The sequence below is a fragment of the Myxocyprinus asiaticus genome, chromosome 5 (assembly GCF_019703515.2).
Source record: "Myxocyprinus asiaticus isolate MX2 ecotype Aquarium Trade chromosome 5, UBuf_Myxa_2, whole genome shotgun sequence".
Lineage (NCBI taxonomy): Eukaryota > Metazoa > Chordata > Actinopteri > Cypriniformes > Catostomidae > Myxocyprinus > Myxocyprinus asiaticus.
Window position 1 is genome coordinate 13,338,871 of NC_059348.1, and position 18,494 is coordinate 13,357,364.

Consider the following 18,494-nt stretch of genomic DNA (forward strand, 5'->3'; position numbering starts at 1 on the left):
CTTGACACGTCTGTGTGTGGTGGCTCTTGATGCCTTGACCCCAGCCTCAGTCCATTCCTTATGAAGTTCACCCAAATTCTTGAATCGATTTTGCTTGACAATCCTCATAAGGCTGCGGTTCTCTCGGTTGGTTGTGCATCTTTTTCTTCCACACTTTTTCCTTCCACTCAACTTTCTGTTAACATGCTTGGATACAGCACTCTGTGAACAGCCAGCTTCTTTGGCAATGAATGTTTGTGGCTTACCCTCCTTGTGAAGGGTGTCAATGATTGTCTTCTGGACAACTGTCAGATCAGCAGTCTTCCCCATGATTGTGTAGCCTAGTGAACCAAACTGAGAGACCTTTTTGCAGGTGTTTTGAGTTGATTAGCTGATTGGCATGTCACCATATTCTAATTTTTTGAGATAGTGAATTGGTGGGTTTTTGTTAAATGTGAGCCAAAATCATCACAATTAAAAGAACCAAAGACTTAAACTACTTCAGTCTGTGTGCATTGAATTTATTTAATACACGAGTTTCACAATTTGAGTTGAATTACTGAAATAAATGAACTTTTTCATGACATTCTAATTTATTGAGATGCACCTGTACTATAAGTGCTTTGAAAAATATATTGTGCAAGCTACACATTTCTGCTTTTAAACACTCTGGAATGCCTTGCCCCAATAGACTTCCACTGTAAGTGCATGTATTGAACCCGGAATATTTCTGTAAGTCACATGATTGCGATAAGGAATTAACGTTGACTAATAACAACATTCATAATGAAGTATCATGAGACAGTGTTTCTCTGAATATTTACTCTTTTTCTTTTCAATGTCTTATAATTGAACATTGTAGTAACATTTATTTATGTATTTTTTACATTTATGTATATTGTTCATATCCACGCATTTCTCTTTTTCACAATTTTAAGGCATTTTTGGCTTTTTCATGAAATGATAGAATTATACAGTCACTGACTACCATGACAAAAACAAAATTAAATGGTAAGAAAACATTCTGAAATACAAAAAGCAAACTGTACATGAACTATTCTTATCTTTGGTGAATATATTAAGTGAAGAATTTGATTTTGATATGATCAGAATTAGTCAAACTAGCTGCAATTTATTCAAAGGTATCAAAATTACACTGTACATTGCAAATTCTTATGCAAAATGAGCACTCTAGATATTGAATCAAAAATACACCATTAAAGTCATATCATCGAGCTTAATACTGAAGTCAAAGTTCACTTGAAAATAACTCACTTTCTGTCACCACATATAAAATCTATTTAAATCCCGCACACACAATGTTAGACAGACATACCTGTACACTGAGAACATTTTGTTCAAAAAGGTCTTATGTGATCGATTTTAGGTTGACATTTGAAGAATAAAAACCAAAAACATAAAAATAAAATGAAATAAATAATAATAATAATAATAATAATAAACAGTTACATTTTTGCCCTTCAGAGAGAATTGCAACATATCCAATGCTACAGGCTATGTGCTCATTTGAAGAATTATTTATACATAGAGTACGGTACCTGGATTGAGACAGTTGTAGTCATAGCTGACAACAAATGTATTAATCACAGAAATATTAATAACAATGCATTAAAAACAAAAATAAACAAACAGAAACTGTGTATTCTTATAATTGTATAAAAGCACTTACATTAATTCTTCTGTTAAAACTTGTGTATTATTTGAGTTGTAAAGTTGTTTAAATCGTTGTTTTTATGGTCGTTTTAGGGTTTGTTGACATTACATCGTAATGGCAACAATGTTGTAAAATTGGATATAACTTCACACAGAAACAGTTAGTAACTGAAATCATGTTAACACGCATATCGTTTATGTCTTGTGGCTCTACTGTTGAAATAGTGAATATTTTAAAGTTTACAGATTAGCCCCATTCACTTCCATTGTAAGTGCCGTGATGTAAAACAGTTTTCTTCTTCTTCTTCTTCTTTTTTTTTTAAAGATAAGGAGGGACAAGTCCAATTAATTGTTGTGGTAATCAACATTATGTCACAAATGCTGTCTATTGAGCTTCACTTGTATTGAACCTGGAATATTCCTTTAAACTTGATCTCACATAGTTTTAGAGAAAACTGGGAACAAATGACAGTTAGCATATATAGCAACTCTGAACCCTAATGGATTTGCTGTACTGCATTTCCTCATTGGAGATTTTTATAGATACTGTCAGTACTGTCATACTATCAGTTATATTATTGCAGTTACATTATTCATGTATTCATAAGTGTTTATACAATTTATACAATAATGATTTATGTTTCATGTGTTTCAAAGAGATGTACTTAGCTATGGTCTACAGAAGGGGTTTTCAAACTGGGGTCCGGGGCCACCAGGGGTCTTAAGGGAGTGCTTGAGGGGATGTGGTAAAAATAAATAAATAAATAAATAAATAAATATAACAATAATCTAAATGTGTTTTCCAGGTCAGAGTTCACCTTTTTTTTAATTTTTTTTATTTTTATTATTATTACTATTTCATACCTCTTTCTAAAGAATGATTGCAATCATGAGGTGAATCTAATATACAGTGTCAACTTAGTACATAGTAAAAGATTTCCAAATAATATTTTAATTAAACCGAATTTAATTAAAGGAGTATCATCAGGGCATAAAAATGGTTCAAGGAATGAAAATGAAAAGCGAAACCAAAATTATTTGCAAAATGTAACCGAACATTTAATCCCCTTCCAATTGTGAATGAAAACATATATATATATATATATATATATATGGATGTGTTTAATATTAAATTTAATGGAAATATTATATATTGGCAACTGTACAGTATACTATGCTTCCATTAATTTCTATGCTAATAATTTCCAAAAGATTGAATCACTTATTTTTCGCTTATTTTGGGTGAGTTAAGTCCCTTATTTTGAGCTTGTGTTTCCAGACATGGTGTCTTGTTTATGCAACATGATCACACGGGAAGTTGGCATGCTTTCCCCGAAAGTTCCGTTACCCTAGGATCAGCAACAGTATGCCAATTACTTTCCCTCATGGCTTGACTGATAGCGCATTACGTCAGTTGCATGGGAGACAACAGTTCAATCCCCAATCAAATGAGAAAGTATTGTATAAACAATCACATGTATGATAAGGAGGTTGCATTTTGTCCCTAACATTGCATTTTGTCTCTACTAATGGTTAAGGTTAGATCTGGGTTTTGATTGGGGGTAGATTAAATAAAATAAGCATTTCTCTTCACTGTTTCACACCCTGTTCAGCTGAAAACAATTATTTTTACAACTGGCTTCTGGTGACCTCTCCTGGATATAAATGGAGGTCACACTTGTTTATATGCTTTGAAACACTTACCGCTTTAGCCTCTGGAGGCAGTGTTTTCAAATTCGGTCAATGTATACCGATTTCGGCTAAAGAAATATCGGCACACACATGCCGATTTTTATATGATATCAGGCTGGCTTCTCTTATGAGATCTGGCAAACGTGTTATTAACCACTCTTTTATTTAGTTCTAACTGGTTACCATTTGGAGAGGAGGCCACAGAATGGCGGAACCCGAATGAAAAAATACTATTTCTCAGAACGAACTGAAAAAAAAAAAAAAAAACTTTTCATTTGTAATCCCTTGTTTTAAGTACAGAATATAATGTATCAATTGAAATTAAAAACCTGAATTTAATTAGAGGTGATATTGACACTTTTTAAGAAAAATGATTTTTTTTATTTATTTTCTTTTAATTTTTTTTTTACTAATTACCATTAGTAAAAAAAGAGTTGCCCTTCCAATCCCCCCCTCCCCCATAAAGTGAGCACCATAGATGGTTAAACTCATATTATGAACATTTTTATTTTCCTTGAACTTTAACCTGAGCTGCCTTCTTTTCACCCATCTTCTTATCTATCAGCATCTAAAATGTCATTCAAAATCTGGTTTGATCATGCCACTATACGCTGTGAATATAGCTTCACATGACAGGGCATCCTACTTCCATTTCTCCCATTATAATGCAGACTCAAGCCTGTGCTGCTGGGTGCAATCATACAAGGGAATTTGTCACACACTGACATGAGTAAACCAATTCCACAGGCCAAACAGAGTTCACTTGCAATAAAATGGGCCGTACAGCTTAAAACAGCAGCACAGACACATCTGAGCACCAGTGGGATTAGGAAAATAACAGCATGTTCCCTCATCCAGTGACACTAACAGATGTGTTTGAAGGATGCTACTGGGCTCATGGTACATCTGATGTGCAAGCAGATTAGCAAATGCATTAGAGCTAAATGACATGAATAATATGGAGGACTGAAAGGGACAAAAAGGATTTGTGGGTTGGATATTCCTGATCTTTTAAGTTATGGTCTGAGGACAGGTGGTTTTATAAGAGGTAGTGAGTGATAATGTCATGTACTGTCATTATTTGGATAAAGTCAAATGCAGTGTTGGGTGTAATGCATTACTAAGTAATTAATTACTGTAATTAAATTACTTTTTCATTGAAAAAAGTAAAGGATTACTCTTAATTTTTCAGAAAGATTTAATTAGTTACTTCTGATGTAATTGTGTTAAATACTGTATAGACTATAGAACAATTCTATATAAAACAACAGTGAATTTAAAATCGAATTTTAATATGTAATGTTAAAATATATGTTTTCTAATTTAACGCTGCCCCCTTAAATTCTTTTGCTAGTTCATGAATAATTTATTTGATTTTATTTGATTTATTTGAAATAAATAAAAGAACAGTTTCATGTCTATCCTTGTATTTTTCATCTGGTCGAGGTTGATAAGGGTTTTAGAAAGTAATTAGTAATAAGTAGTGCAATTACTTTTCAGACAGAGTAATTAGTACAGTAATCTAATTACACTGTAGAAGATGTAATTATTAGTTAGTAATTAATTACTTTTTTAGAGTAACTTACCCAACACTGGCTAAATGTAGTAAAAACATTCTAGTGATCATCTCTGATTAATTTCAAAGTGGATATGTTGCTGTTTTTAAGTTGTGGGACACATTTTGCTCCAGTGTTTTAAAATCATTGATATGCTTTGTCATAAAAAATAAAAAAAAATAAATAATAATAATAATAAATAAATAAATAAATAAAACAATAATAATAAAAAAAAATAATTAAAAAAAAATGCAAAGGATGCTTTACAATTCATCAATACAAAAAAGACAACAAAGTTTTTCTTCTCTTACGACCCTTCAATTTAGGCCCCACAGTCAAAATTTCACAGATAGATAAATCAGATTCACAGGTTATTGGATGACTCAGACTGGCAGAAAGGCAAACAATCAGTTGGTCTCTTGCGCCACCGTGTTGCACGCTTGCAGTCCATCTGTGTGGCTGAAACATAAATGAGGAAAAGCAATCATGGAAAGGTCAGACAGCCGTGGTCTGTTTGATGCTGTGAAAGCTGATTCGGGTCGGGGAGGTGGGGATGGACATTGCCCGTGCCACCCGAACTCGCAGAGCATGATTATCCTGCCAGCGATGCCAGCGCTTTCTGGCTGCAGAACGCACCTGCAAAGTAGAAATGTGTATTGGTAAATGGTATTGCATGGGGAAATTTAGACTTTTTTAACTAAAAAATGGAATCAAATGCTACATGCAAACTTCTAAACAGACACAAAATGTCAGATAAAGAAAATGATACATCTAGTATTAAAAGTAATTTGTGTATGCTTTATCTCAACACATTTTCTGCACTGATTGTGGTAGAAAATCTGAAGAATTCTGTGAATTCTGATTTATTTAAATAATTTGTTACTTTCTATTTCCAAATAGTTATTCAGATTCAGAACTGCTGTATACTGGTTGCTGGTTATGAATACATACATACATAAATAAAAATAAATAAACCTTCAGTATATTAAAGCGTACTGTTTGAAATTGGGGCTTGAAAGCCTATTTTTGCACTAGAACTAATCTCAATTCCCAATATACAGAAAAACGTATCCATTTGTCTTTTACGATCCACACTCTAAAAGTGAAATGTGATTTTGAAACTCTAAAGGCCTTTGTTTTTATTTAAAGGACACATATCACATAAAGACGTTGTTTTTACACTCAATAACCTATTTGTAAAAACAAAACTCACAATAGTCTCTCAATCTACAGCTCAATCCAGTGAAGCATTTGAAATGGAAAAGGGATGGAGTAATATGGACCTGATTAAGAGCTTTCTAGCTATCAAAAGAACTTCAGCAAATGCCGATAATAGGAGCTATAGGAAAAGCTCAGAAAAAGAGCTATAAAAAGAAATGGATCAGCTTATAGAAGGCCCTTCCTTTTAAAACTGTCTTCATTTAGCCAGTCAGGCATAAGAGATTGTGTTGTTGCCTACTTCTTTATTTTGACATAATATCTAAGGGTCACAGTCGGTGATGACATGATTTGATTTGATGTTGAAGGTCTAGATATTTGGTAAGATGAGATGAGCATGATAACAAAGTTGTGTTGTACAGATGAATATTTTCCATCTTGCCCAGGGTCATAACAAAAACTCAAATGATTTGCCTTCAGACAGATCGGATACGAAGAGCGGCAATCATTCCTGCAGACTGCAGAATAACAACATTCTAAAATTACATAAATACACATTAATGAATAAACAAATATGTGAGTGGAAGGGACCCCAAACAATGATTTAATTATATATTATACTGTATGTCTTTAATAAGTTGATTGGTAAAGCTTCATCTACATTTCCTGAGGCCAGAGAAACTAAGGGTTTAATATTGTGAAAATGTCCATCATTTGCTTAGAGATCTCTGGTATACTGTAAGCTACTTTGTGGAATTTGTGGAGATAATGATAATATATGGGGGCCAAACAGAAAAGAATTATATAAAATCTGAATATATAGTTATAAATCCTGAAATATTTACTGCTGTACATATTCTGATTTTTAACTACATATTCAGATTTTATTTCATTATATCCTGTCTCCCCCATAATACACAGGCAATATGTGGCATTCTGTGGTCAGTTATTTATTTTTTTTCTCCCCAATTTAGAATGCCCAATTCCCAATGCGCTCTAAGTCCTCGTGGTGGTGTAGTGACTTGCCTCAATCCGGGTGGCGGAGGACGAATCTCAGTTGCCTCCGCGTCTGAGACCGTCAACCCACGCATCTTATTATGTGGCTTGTTGAGCGCGTTACCGCGGAGACGTAGCGTGTGTGGAGGCTTCACGCTATTCTCCACGGCATCCACGCACAACTCACCATGCACCCCACCGAGAGCGAACCACATAATAGCGACCACGAGGAGGTTACCCCATGAGACTCTACCCTCCCTAGTAACCGGGCCAATTTGCTTGCTTAGGAGACCTGGCTGGAGTCTCTCAGCATGCCCTGGTTCAAGCTCGTGACTCCAGGGGTGGTAGTCAGCGTTAATACTCGCTGAGCTACCCAGGCCCCCTCTGTGGTCAATTATTTATTTTTTAATAGAAAACAGATTTTCTCAGAATTATACTGTGTATTTGCCGACAGTAGGTCGAAAGTTCTGCTGCTGAAATCGGTCTGTGCTTACCGAAATTCAAATGAATGCCCCAAATAGACGAAGCTGGAAGTATTTTTGAATGTATGGCCACGTGTGAGCTCTGGGTGAAATGTCCACAGAGTGGCGCCAAAAGTGAGTTGTTTTTAGTTGTCAGTGTTTAAATACAGTCAACAGGAATGCATATTTTATTAACCATACGCCCTAACCCAAACCCCGATCCTAAACCAAACCCCACCATTTCACTCAGTGTAGTGAAAATTTAATTTTAGAGTGAAAATGCAATTTTTGAATCACACTCACCATTGTTTATGTGAACGTGATTACTTCCTGGTATCCACAGGACTAGAACCCGTTTCTCGGAGGTTGCTTGCGCAATGTGCTACCAGTTGCGTAAGATAAAACGTGATAAGATAAAAACAGACAAAAACGGTTGTATGGCAAATGGTTGAATTGGTGGATAAATAACCGATGGTGCAAGTCAGTAAATCAGCAGCATGGGGTGATTTTAGGGAACATGAACTTTTGGAAGCTATATGACGATTTCATCATGTGTCATCATGTTGTATTTCCTTCATATAGCTGTGCTAGTTTAATGTCAACCTGTGGCTTTTTTATCTCACAAAATGTAATTATTTCCACTCAAATCAATATTTCATGTCCATTTATTTATTTATTTGGTAAGTAGCCATGTAATAATTATAACAATGTTATAATGTTTTCAAGCTAATTTCATGCATTTTAGCATAAGCCTTTTAAATATTAGACCAAACGTTTCAAAGAATTCACGTTATTATACCTACACTGTTAAACATTTCTGTAACTTTACAGCTGAATTCTAACAGCAATCTTCTGTAATTCTTAAAAACAACAGTTTGCTGTAAAAATGTTGCATTCTGGGAGATAAAGAGCAGGCTCATTGTGAAGTGACTAGTTTAACAGTAAAAAGTTGTTATTTGCCAAGCATTTTGCGAAGATGAACATTAAAAACCCCAGTGCCATCTTTGTGAAAGCTAGTGACATTTTGAACCACATATTTTAAAACCCAAAGTGTAGTATAGATCTGTGGCTTATTGTCAGTGTTCACACTTTTGACATATAAAAACAATACTGGATCCAACCCTGTCACCCAGGGCCGGAGTGGGATTCATATTCAGCCCGGGATGTCATGTCCAAGTCAGCCCACACCCAAAAGGGGGGTTGAAGTTGAAGATAATAACAATAAAAAAAGATCACAGCAAAAATGTGCAATATATGTAATTATTTGAAAATTATTGAAGCTCTCCATGTCATTATACCACATACAGCATTCACTAAGATTTTCACTTTGTCATGAGACATCACTGTATGTGTTGTAAAAATAAGTGAATGTTAAAGGGATATTTGATCATTTCCTCACCCTCATGCCATCCCAGATGTGTATGACTTTCTTTTGCAGAACATGAATGAAGATGTTTAGAAGAACTGTTGGTCCATTCAATGCAAGTAAATGAGAAGCGGTGAGAAACAGATCAATAATTAATCATTTTTTACTATAAATCTCCACTTTCACTTTCATAAGCACTCTTGTCTCTTAAGAGTTCTTCTTCTGTTTTTGGTGATTTACATAAGCATATCGCCCCCTACTGGGCAGGGAGGAGAATTTATAGTAAAAAAAAAAAACTTAAAATATTGATCTGTTTCTCACCCACACCTATCATATCGCTTCTGAAGATATAGATTAAACCACTGGAGTGGTATGGATTACTTTTATGCTGCATTTATGAGATTTTTGTACCTTCAGAGTTCTGATCACCATTCACTTGCATTGAAAGGACCAACAGAACTGAGAAATTCTTCTAAAAAGCTTCATTTGTGTTCAGCAGAAGAAAGAAAGTCATACACATCTGGGATGGCATGAGGGTGAGTAAATGATGAGAGAAATTTCATTTGTGGGTAAACTAAGTTTATTTTAAAGACTATCTAGGCACATAATAACACTATAGAACTGTAAATGTTTATAACTCTTTAAATGGTCAGTGCTTTGTATTTTAGATAATTAAAATAGCAACAGATCCAGTGAAACAATGAAGGTTGAGTGATTGTTTTTACATTTTTACATGCCATTCAAAAATGTGCCATTTTACAATGATAAGAGTGAAATAAAAGACTAAAAATAACACATCTGTACTTTTCTTTTACTTGGAATGTAAATGTTCAGGACAAAGCCAAAATGGTTTCTGTCTCTTTAAGAGGGTTTTATCGCATTATACAACATTGAAGGCACTTTGTGCAGTTTGTTTCGTTGAGTTTAATCTTTTGAGAGCAGTAAAGTCCCATTATTTTCGTACCGTGTCGTGCTGTTGCATCTGTATTCATATACTTTAAGTATTCTGTTATTTTGTGACAAAAAATAATTTTGCTATTATCATTCTGCACTGCTAAGGAAGAGGATTTCAGAGATTAATTGATTGAGATTGTGAGACTGCAGTCAGTATTAAACTTGTGATGATCTTGTACCTGAAGCATGTTCATCCATTCAGCTATTAGTAGCCTATCTGTTCTCGATGGATCTTCCGTGATCCTTCCAGCACTGTCAAGTGAAGCGGCACAACATCAGTTTCGTCTCTCACAGGCTTCTCTCTCATTTGTTTGGGTGTGAGATGATAAAATACAGACTGCGTCCGCTATAATACAGAACGCAATTCTGATCCTTTAAATACCGGATGTTACGGACTGTGGCAATTGTTATGCGACATATGATGAAAGTTTGTCAATCAACATGCGGACCTAACCGGCCCAATATTTGACCGGCCCAGCAGGAATTCTCCCGATCTTCCCGATTGCCACTCCGGCCCTGCTGTCACCCTCATTCTTCACTTGTCTAAATGCAATTAAAAAAGTACAATTAAACCTTGTAAAATAACAGTATTGCACTGCATTGTGGGATCCTAAAATTGTGAAATACAGATCAGGTCTTGTGCTTGAATAAGTACTATATGCTTGGATTGCATCAGAGTTTTATGGGGATATGCACAGAAGTTTTCATTCAGAATTAATAGGGTTTTTATCACTAGTTAGTGTTTTTTTTATTTTTTTTTATCCTAAATAGTTGTTTTGTTTAAAGTCACCATTACGGTGACTGGTGTTCCCTTGGGCTGGGACCTTATTTCATTTTTCTTAATGTTTCTCTAGTCACTGTTAATGTGTTGTAGTTCAATACAATCATTTGCACTGTGTTACTTCAAAGGAAAAAAGCTAAACTTAAAGTCAGACTATTAGTCTGATCATAACTTGTAAATGCCACTAAATGAGGTAATAGCTTATGTCATTATACAATACAGAATTAAATTATAAGCATTCAAAGAGAGTTCTGCAATGCAGATTTTTATACTCTAGAGCGGGCATAAAACGTGTCCAGCACTTTTACATTTTTATAAATTCTCTCTCAGGGGACTCTGAACCCCCATACAGTATTTTTTATCTGTCAAAAGGCCTCCTATGTCCCATACATAGTTATAGATTCTGAATGTAAAAATATTTCAACACAAAAACTGGACTGCTGTCATTCAGTTCAGAACGAACTGTTGATCTTATGTTTTAATATTCATATCCACGTGCCCTCGACTGATGAAGTCTTGATGAAATATTGTAATCTTTTGGTAGAAAAGATCTCTCAGACCCCACAACTTTAGCTGTCTCTAGGCCCCCAATGTCCTCATCCCTGCCCAGTTTTGAAGAGACTATTTTGACTGTTTAGGATTTAATTTTTAAGTACTATTGCTATAAGTTATAAAAACTATTCCAAAAAAAAGATACATAATTTCCTAGCCATATAACTACTGACACCATGTAAGCTACATATTATTATCCGGACCCTTGCTGGGAAGGAAACGTAGAGACCGGACCTGGAACTTTGTAACTTTAATTGAGTAACCCTGCGATAGAGCATTACCATTAAAAAATGTAAAAATCAGTGTGGGAGAACATTTATCTCCTTTTAGCACCACACAGTGGATATTTCACCTTAGAACTGCTGCAATACATGTACTGAACAACTTGATATCATTATGATTTTTTTTTGCCAAAGTCATGTAACCTTCATGAGAACAGGATGCACATTTTACGATATTAACATCCTTTCCACAATTTTTCCCCAACAATCAGCACAGAAAATATGAAAAATGCATGTAGATTCCATATGGACCAACAACTTAGAGTGCATTACAATAAAAAGCAAAAAAATAAAAATAAATGTTCCTTATAGTAGTTTACCATTCTGTTTGGACAAGGAAGAATTACTGGAAACAAACTGACTGTCATCTGTCAACTGATACTGATATAAAGATTAAAAATTTGCATGAGGTATATCAGGTGTTTCATATAAGTATTACAAAAATGACCCCATTAAAAGAGCTCAGTTTGCAGGGTGCTGATAAATTGCTCTGCTCCTCTTTGTGTTTGTGTGTAAGTGTAATAGCCTCCCACATAATAAAAGGTTTGTGTGGCAGAGAGGAGATAAGGTGACAGGATGTTACGGCTGGTGAAAGGGCCTGCATATTGACAGAGTCATCTTCCAGCTCTGTCCATCCATGAAATTACACTTATCAACGTACCTCCCCATTTAGAAAGCAGTAAAATACCGACACAAAGAATCCCTGCGAGAAAAAAACAAAAAGCAAAGTCAACATTAGCTAAACAGCCACTTCAATTAACACCAGACAACATTGCAAGTTATTAGACACTTTATCAGTATGGCAATGGTGCATTATACAGCCACATTAAAAAGAAAAATTCTTTCATTATCTACTCACTCATGTAATTCAAAACCCTTCTATATTATTTGTCCAACAGTTACATCAGCAAATTAGTCAGCACTTTGAGAAAATTTTTCAATTCAAGACAAATGAGGAGGATTTTGGGCATTTCACCCTCTAAGGTGCACAATGTAGTTAAAGATTTGGTCTTGTAAAGGAATTCGGTCAAATCTCGGATGTCACTGTCTTAAAAGCTGTCCTTTGTCTGTAATGGGTATGACATCCCTAGTGAAAAAATAATATACTTAAGCACACTTTATTCTTGGGTGCTTCAGTATACTAAAGTGTATTGCTGGCAGACTATAAATTGGTATACTTAAAGTCTTCTAAATACAAATTTTGTACTTAATGCACTTTAGTTTGCCGAAAGCAGTGCTGTGTTGCAACTATGTTGTAAAGATGTGTTAAGTATACTTGGTTGTGCTAAAATGGAACTATTTCAAATATACTTTAAGTAAGAAAACAAGTATACAATAGCGACTATATAACACTATAGTTAACAAGTTGATCATGTGACTTACTAAATGATTGCTATTACTCTCACCTATGTGAAGTTTGTTTGTTACTCTCCCTGTGGAAGGCTCATGCTGAAATGTGTTGGAGAGCTGTTTTACCTTTTGTATTAAGCCATGTGATAATAAAGGCTTTTTAATTAATAAGAGTGCCATGGTTATCCAGCTTTTTGTTTTTTATAATTTAGTGCACTTTAAATATCTACCCTTGCATTTAATTTTCGAAATACACAGAATTAACTCAATGTAAACTTATAATATATATATATATATATATATATATATATATATATATATATATATATATATATATATATATATATATATATATTGTTTTTTTGACATTACAATTGCAACTCCTTTACACTGTAAGAGTGCTGGACATCCATTAATGTTATACTAATAATATAGTGCTTGCCAACTGCATTTTGGCTGGAAATAATATATATACTTCTGGCACTTGCATTAAAAGTATTATAGTGTGTGTATTTTTGGAAAGAAAGTTGGGGGATCAAGCATGGTGTCTTTTTTTTTTTTTTATCCCTTTTTCTCCCCATTTGGAATGCCCAATTCCCACTGCTTAGTAGGTCCTCGTGGTGGCGCGGTTACTCACCTCAATCCAGGTGGCGGAGGACAAGTCTCAGTTGTCTCTGCTTCTGAGACAGTCAATCCACGCATCTTATCGTGTGGCTCATTGTGCATGACACCGCGGAGACTCACAGCATGTGGAGGCTCATGCTACTCTCCGCGATCCACGCACAACTTACCACGCACCCCATTGAGAGCGAGAACCACTATTCGCGACCACAAGAAGGTTACCCCATGTGACTCTGCCCTCCCTAGCAACCAGGCCAATTTGATTGCTTAGGAGACCTGGCTAGAGTCACTCAGCACACCCTGAATTCAAGACTGCAACTCCAGTGGTGGTAGTCACCATCAATACTCACTGAGCTACCCAGACCCCCAAGCATGGTGAGACTTAAATCTACAATTAATAATCTACAATAATAACATTGAGGTAATGCATTAAGTCTTGCATAGTGTTACACAGGATCACACCTATCTCAAAGCAACACTAATCTCAACCAGGGTAACTAAAAATATAACCCCTTTTCATAACATAAAATTACATATTTAACATTAAGCTGAACTCGAAACAATTACTTTTAAATGTTAGTTAATAAAACCCCAAACAGTCCTCAAAACCTACACAGACCAACCTCATTAATTATGCAAACACAACAGCCAATAGCAAGTCCCCAAGCAGAAACATCAACAGATGTTACAGTATATTGGAAAGGACTATAATGATATGGTTATATAATTATATATAACACACTCTTGTGTATATTACACACTCTTGTGTTTTAAGGAATGTGCATTGTGCAATAAAAAAAAACTACTCAAAATAATGTTTCAATTATCATTTTTAAATGAATACGTTTCCAGCGTTAATAACCTCTTGTCGTTAGACATCCGAGTTATAAGACAGACAAATAAAGATTTTGTTCTCTGTTAATATAACAGTATGCTGAAATGCAAATGCTCTTAAAAGTTCTCAGAACAGACATGGCGTAATATAATATACAGTATACAGTATATAATAGGAAACTATTTATAAGTCATATTACTAATAGGGGACAAAGTAGTGCTCGAAGAACATTATTATGACTGCTTTTAACACTGTTCAAACAAGTTGTAGTATCATAAAACAAGTTTGATGGAAACAAGCACCTAACGGGTGTACTTTAAGAAAGTACACTATATTTAACCTTAACGCATACTTCCCCTAATTGCATTTGTAAAAGCTATACTACTTTACCACTTCATTTGTAGTGATCAAAGTTTCTCTGTGTGCATTTGATTAAAGCATGAAATAAGTGCAATTACATGGTACTTTTAATTAGTATGTTAATGTATTTATAGTATACTTATCATGAAATAAATTTATTTTAAATACAATTTGGTGTATTACTTTTTCTCTAAGGATTAGCTTGGGAATACTTCGGTAAACCTTTGTCAGACAACACCATTCGCTACTGCATTCACAGATGCAAGTTAAGGCTTTACTAAGCAAATCTGAAGCCCTACATCAACACTGTCCAGAAGCACCGCCGACTTCTCTGGGCTCAGTCTCATCTGAGATGGAAAGCAGAACGGTGGAATTGTGCTTTATGGACCGACAAGTCCACATTTCATATAGTTTTAGGAAAGAACAGCCGTCGTGTTCTCCGGTCCAAAGAGAAAAAGGACCATCCAAGTTCTTTTCAGCGACAGGTCCAAAAGCCAGTGTATGTATGGTATGGGGGTGTGTCAGTGCCTATGGCATGGGTAACTTGCACATCTGTGAGGGCACCATTAATACAGAAAGGTATGTAAAAATTTTGGAGCAACATATGCTGCCATTGAGATGCCGTCTTTTCCAGGGTTGTCCCTGCATTTCCAGCAGGACAATACCAAACCATACCGTCTGGATTACAAGTGCACGGCTGCGTAAGCAGAGAGTGCGGGTGCTAGACTGGCCTGCCTGCAGTCCTGACGTGTCTTGAACTGAGAATCTGTAGCGCTTTATAAAACGTAAAATATGGCAATGAAGGCCCCTTACAATTTCACAGCTGAAGACCTGCATGATAAATGATTGAGGGACAATTCTGCATGCTAAATTTAACAAACTTATGTCCTCAGTGCCCAAACACTTAAGTCTTATTAAAAGAAATGGTGATGCTACACAGTGGTAAACACTCGACTGTCCCAACTTTTTTGGAGCCTGTTGCAATCATCCGTCCTGAAACTGAATGAAAGTGAATATTTGCAAAAATAATTTCCTGGTTTTAATGGGACCAGAACCCGTGTCTCAGGGTGAGCGTGATTACTTCCTGGTTTTCAAGGGACCAGAACCTGTGTCTCAGGAGCAAATGGGATTACTTTTTGGTTTTCATGGAACCAGAACCTGTGTTTCAGGAGTGAATGGAGTTACTTACTGGTTCATGGAACCACAACCCATGTCTAGGAGCAAACACGATTACTTCCTGGTTTTCATGGGACCAGAACCCATGTCTAGGAGCAAACACCATTACTTTCTGGTTTTCATGGAACCAGAACCTGTGTTGCAGAAGCGAACGTGATTACTTCCTGGTTATAATGGGACAACAAACAATGTCTTGGAGTAAACGCGATCACTTTCTAGTTTCCATGAGACCAGTACCCATGTTTTAAGTAAACACAATTACTTCCTGGTTTTCATGGGACCTCAACCCATGTCTAGAAACAAACGCGATTACTTTTTGGTTTCCATAGGACCAGAACCCGTGTCTCAGAGCAAACAGATATTCTTCCTGGTTTTCGCGGGACCTGAACCCATGTCTAGGAGTGAAATTGATTACTTTCTGGTTTTCATGTAACTAGAACCTGTGTTGCAGGAGTGAACACGATTGCTTCCTGGTTATAATGGGACAACAACCCATGTCTCAGGGGTGAACGCAATTCATTCCTGGTTTCCATGGGACCAGAACCCGTGTCTCGGAGCGAACGCGATAACTACCTGGTTTTCTTGGGACCACAGTGGATGTCTAGGAGCAAACGTGATCACTTTCTAGCTTTCATGGGACCAGACCCCGTGTCTCAGAGAGAACGCAATGACTTCCTGGTTTTCATGGGACCAGAACCCATGTCTAGGAGCAAACAAGAGTACATTCTGGTTTACATAAAACCAGTACCCATATTTTAAGTGAACACAATTACTTCCTGGTTTTCATGGGACCTGAATCCATGTCCAGGAGCAAACGTGATTAATTTTTGGTTTCCATGGGACCAGAATCCATGTCTTAGAGCGAATGCAATTACTTCCTGGTTTTCACGGAAGCACAACCCCTGTCTCAGAGTAAACGTGATTAATTTATGGTTTTCATGGGACCAGATCCCGGGTCTCAGGAGTGAATGCGATTACTTTCTGGTTTTCATGGAATCACAACCAATGTCTAGGAGCAAACGTGATTACTTTCTGATTTTAATGGGACCACAACCCATGTCTCGGAGTGAAAACCATTACTCCCTGGTTAACATGGAACCAGAACCTGAGTCTCAGGAGAGAACGCAATTACTTCCTGGTTTTCATGGGATAAGAACCCATGTCTCGAAGGTTGCTCATGCAACGTGCTATCAATGGTTCCAGAGGGAAATGTGAACACGGTTGAATTCATGCTGAAAAATGTAAAGTTAAGGCAAGTCATTTTTAGTTGTATTGCACTTTTCATAATACACACCTTTTAAAAGAAGCCTTCCAGAAAATCATACTGTAGTTTCTGTAATGTCAAAGTCCCTGCTGAGCAGTTTTAATGAAATATTTAATGAAAATTGTGCCTTAATGTTTTGTCTTTAGGCTCCCATTTCAGATGGGAGAAGGCGCTTGTCAGTAATTTGGCAGAATAGGGTCAATTTCAGGGTACATGGACATTCAATTCCAAGTTCCTCTCAGAAACTTTGAATATAGGATATGAATTATATGGACTATTTTAATGGTGCTTTATTGTTTTGTTTTGTTTTTTGTGTTTTTTTTTTTTTTTTTTGTCTTCTGTGGAGCCTGACAGCCTCAGTCCACATTCACTTTCATTGTATGGAAAAGAGCAGCATCAACATTCTGCTAAATATCTCCCTTTGTGTTCTTTTTACGGAAGGAAATTAGATGGTTCAGTTTCAACAGTATGAAGAACAGTAAATGATGACAGAATTGTAATTTTTTGAACAAAATCCTTGCACACTGTCAGAATTAAATATTTTTGGCCTTGTTTGAGATGCAACATGCCAGATTATGGCAGTTTGACAGGGGGTCTTGTACCACAGTCATTTTTCACTCACTACAAAACAAAAGAGCTCAGTAGAAGAGAGCTCCATCCATGAATAATTGGCAGTTGTTGTTACAAAGGTGTCAGCTCCCATTCTAGCTGAGGGCAGACTGCAGCGAACAATCAAAGGCTGCTGTAATATAATGTTCTCCGTGGAAACAAAACTATTTTTCACACTGAAGCATTTAAAATATTTATGTGAGCGGAAGAGGAGACAGACTCCAGACCTTAAAGTGATTGGTACCGTCCTCTTGAAACAGCAAGAAAGAGAGAGATCATGCTTAGAAGTAACATAAGACAAATAACAGTTCCTAACTGTCTCGTATGTATCAAGATGGAAATCAGTGGCAATTTCTTTCACAATACTGACATCTCTACAGTTCATTCAGATATACACAGCACAAGTAATAGGGTGTTTCTTCAACTACAGGCAAATGTATGTCCCAGGGACTGATTTGTATTGCAACAAAATGATTTAAACTATTTTCTTTTCATGATTTGATTTGACGGTTACATTAAAAATGTCAATGTTTTAAAACTACAATAGTATAATAGTATAAAAAAAAGAGAGAAATAAACTATTTCAATATCAAAGGAGATGAAATAAAATACATGGGTGAAGAAAACAAAGAAAAATCTATGTAAATATCAATTGTGTCATTTCTAATCAAGCTGTATTTTGTCAAAGTAGGCAATAATTGTGAAAATATTATGTAATTGTATGCATTTATGATACACACAATGGTTATTGTCATTAGCCTCAGCAAGACATAGGAGTCTGCAATTTTGTCCCCAAAATTTTTAATTGCATTTTGTGGTGGAAATGACA

At 35.8% G+C, this 18,494-nt stretch overlaps 1 protein-coding gene across 1 annotated transcript in view; it reads right to left on the reverse strand.

Annotated features, from left to right (window-relative positions):
• Positions 1-684: 684 nt before the first annotated feature.
• The window catches only part of LOC127440956 (corticotropin-releasing factor receptor 2-like), a 142,539-nt gene continuing 124,729 nt past the window's right edge, over positions 685-18,494 (reverse strand). Inside the window, exons 11-12 of the mRNA XM_051698049.1 lie at positions 12,112-12,153; positions 685-5,537 (exon numbers count right to left, since the gene is read on the reverse strand). Of these exons, the coding sequence (XP_051554009.1) occupies positions 5,397-5,537; positions 12,112-12,153 (183 nt within the window). The 3' untranslated portion in view covers positions 685-5,396. The remainder of the gene's footprint in view (positions 5,538-12,111; positions 12,154-18,494) is intronic.